The sequence below is a fragment of the Propithecus coquereli genome, unplaced genomic scaffold (assembly GCF_000956105.1).
Source record: "Propithecus coquereli isolate 6110/MARCELLA unplaced genomic scaffold, Pcoq_1.0 Scaffold144, whole genome shotgun sequence".
In the NCBI taxonomy this organism is placed as follows: Eukaryota; Metazoa; Chordata; class Mammalia; order Primates; family Indriidae; genus Propithecus; species Propithecus coquereli.
The window spans coordinates 968964-970974 of record NW_012138747.1 but is presented as its reverse complement, the minus strand read 5'-3'; the positions used below and the strand labels follow the sequence as shown (position 1 = coordinate 970974).

General features: G+C 33.9%; 1 protein-coding gene across 1 annotated transcript in view; it reads left to right on the top strand.

The window, feature by feature from the left end:
• NEGR1 (neuronal growth regulator 1) overlaps positions 1-491 on the top strand; it is a 1084106-nt gene extending 1083615 nt beyond the window's left edge. Inside the window, exon 11 of the mRNA XM_012639937.1 lies at positions 367-491. Within this exon, the coding sequence (XP_012495391.1) occupies positions 367-491 (125 nt within the window). The remainder of the gene's footprint in view (positions 1-366) is intronic.
• Positions 492-2011: the final 1520 nt, after the last annotated feature.

The window sequence follows — 2011 nt, the reverse complement described above, 5'->3', positions numbered from 1 at the left end:
TCCACTAATAAAAATATTTACAATACATATAAGAGGAGTAATGATGTTAGTGGTTTTTTACCAAGTACTTAGCACATGTCTAGCCCAGTGCAATATGTTATATGTGCATCATCTGCCATTCTTACCATAGTCCTGTGAGGTGGATTATATTATTTCTATTATTTTTATTTTGCCCTTGAGAAAACTTAAGCTCAGAGAAGTTATTCAAATGGGCCACACATTGTCATAGAGCAGAATCAGATGTGCACCCAAATCTGACAGCAATGCGAGTGCTCTCCCCAATACACCCATCTGCTTTTTTATTATTGTCAAGATCCTGAAAGACACAAATTAGATTTTGATTTAATCTTTTCCATTTCTTTCCAGCTCCAAGTACAGCCCAGTATGGAATTACCGGGAGCGCTGATGTTCTTTTCTCCTGCTGGTACCTTGTGTTGACACTGTCCTCTTTCACCAGCATATTCTACCTGAAGAATGCCATTCTACAATAAATTTAAAGACCCATAAAAGGCTTTTAAGGATTCTCTGAAAGTGCTGATGGCTGGATCCAATCTGGTACAGTTTGTTAAAAGCAGCGTGGGATATAATCAGCAGTGCTTACATGGGGATGATCGCCTTCTGTAGAATTGCTCATTATGTAAATACTTTAATTCTACTCTTTTTTGATTAGCTACATTACCTTGTGAAGCAGTACACATTGTCCTTTTTTTAAGACGTGAAAGCTCTGAAATTACTTTTAGAGGATATTAATTGTGATTTCATGTTTGTAATCTACAACTTTTCAAAAGCATTCAGTCATGGTCTGCTAGGTTGCAGGCTGTAGTTTACAAAAACGAATATTGCAGTGAATATGTGATTCTTTAAGGCTGCAATACAAGCGTTCTGTTCCCTGTTTCAATACGAGTCAGTCCACATTTACAAAGATGCATTTTTTTCTTTTTTGATAAAAAAAGCAAATAATATTGCCTTCAGATCATTTCTTCAAAATATAACACATATCTAGATTTTTCTGCTCGCATGATATTCAGGTTTCAGGAATGAGCCTTGTAATATAACTGGCTGTGCAGCTCTGCTTCTCTTTCCCTGTAAGTTCAGCATGGGTGTGCCTTCATAAAATAATACTTTTCTCTTTGTCTCCAACTAATATAAAATGTTTTGCTAAATCCTACAATTTGAAAGCAAAAATAAACCATAATGATAAAGTTAAACTCTACATCTATAAAGAATGAAGGAGCTATTGAACTGTAAACATCTCTTCCTTCGTTACCAGTGGGGTTTGAGAATTTTGCCCCACAATAACTCAGTTTTTCTGATGAGAAACAATTTAATAACATAGTACAATAAATATACCGTATGATTTCTTTAGTTGTAGCTAAATGTTAGCTCCTTTGTGGGAAATAATTCCCTTCAAAATGACAGCACAGTCCACTTAGGGGATTGCCTAGCAATACAGCATCTTTTCCTTTCACTCTTCCACGCTAAGATTTTTAAGACAATGTGTCAGAAAGGACACATCACCTTACGTCACATGAGTTGGTGAGTGCTCATAATTAATTTGGTTTTGTGGTAGGTAACTTAGTATGGCAAAGACAGTGATCCTGTGGACAGGAGCATTGTGCATGCTTCTCATCTTAAAACATCACCCAGTTGATAGTCTGGAATACATGTTATATTTAAAAAAAAGTTCCAAAATATACTATAACAAATATCATATATTGGTATGTAGCAGATCAATCCCTGAAATAACTAATTCTTCAATGAAATCTCTCTCTATAGCCATTTCAGTTCAAATAAATGAAGCCAAAAAAATTACCATGCTTTATTTTTTCTAACATGATCTATGATACATGATCAAATAAAAACAAGACACCAGTAATGAGACTATCTTAAGATATATTAATTATTAAATTATTGTGAATATTAAATTATCTCTATTATAAAGAATAAAATCTTACAATTTTGAAGGAAAATGCTGTTACTCTAAGTATTACATTACAGGAATAGTTTGATA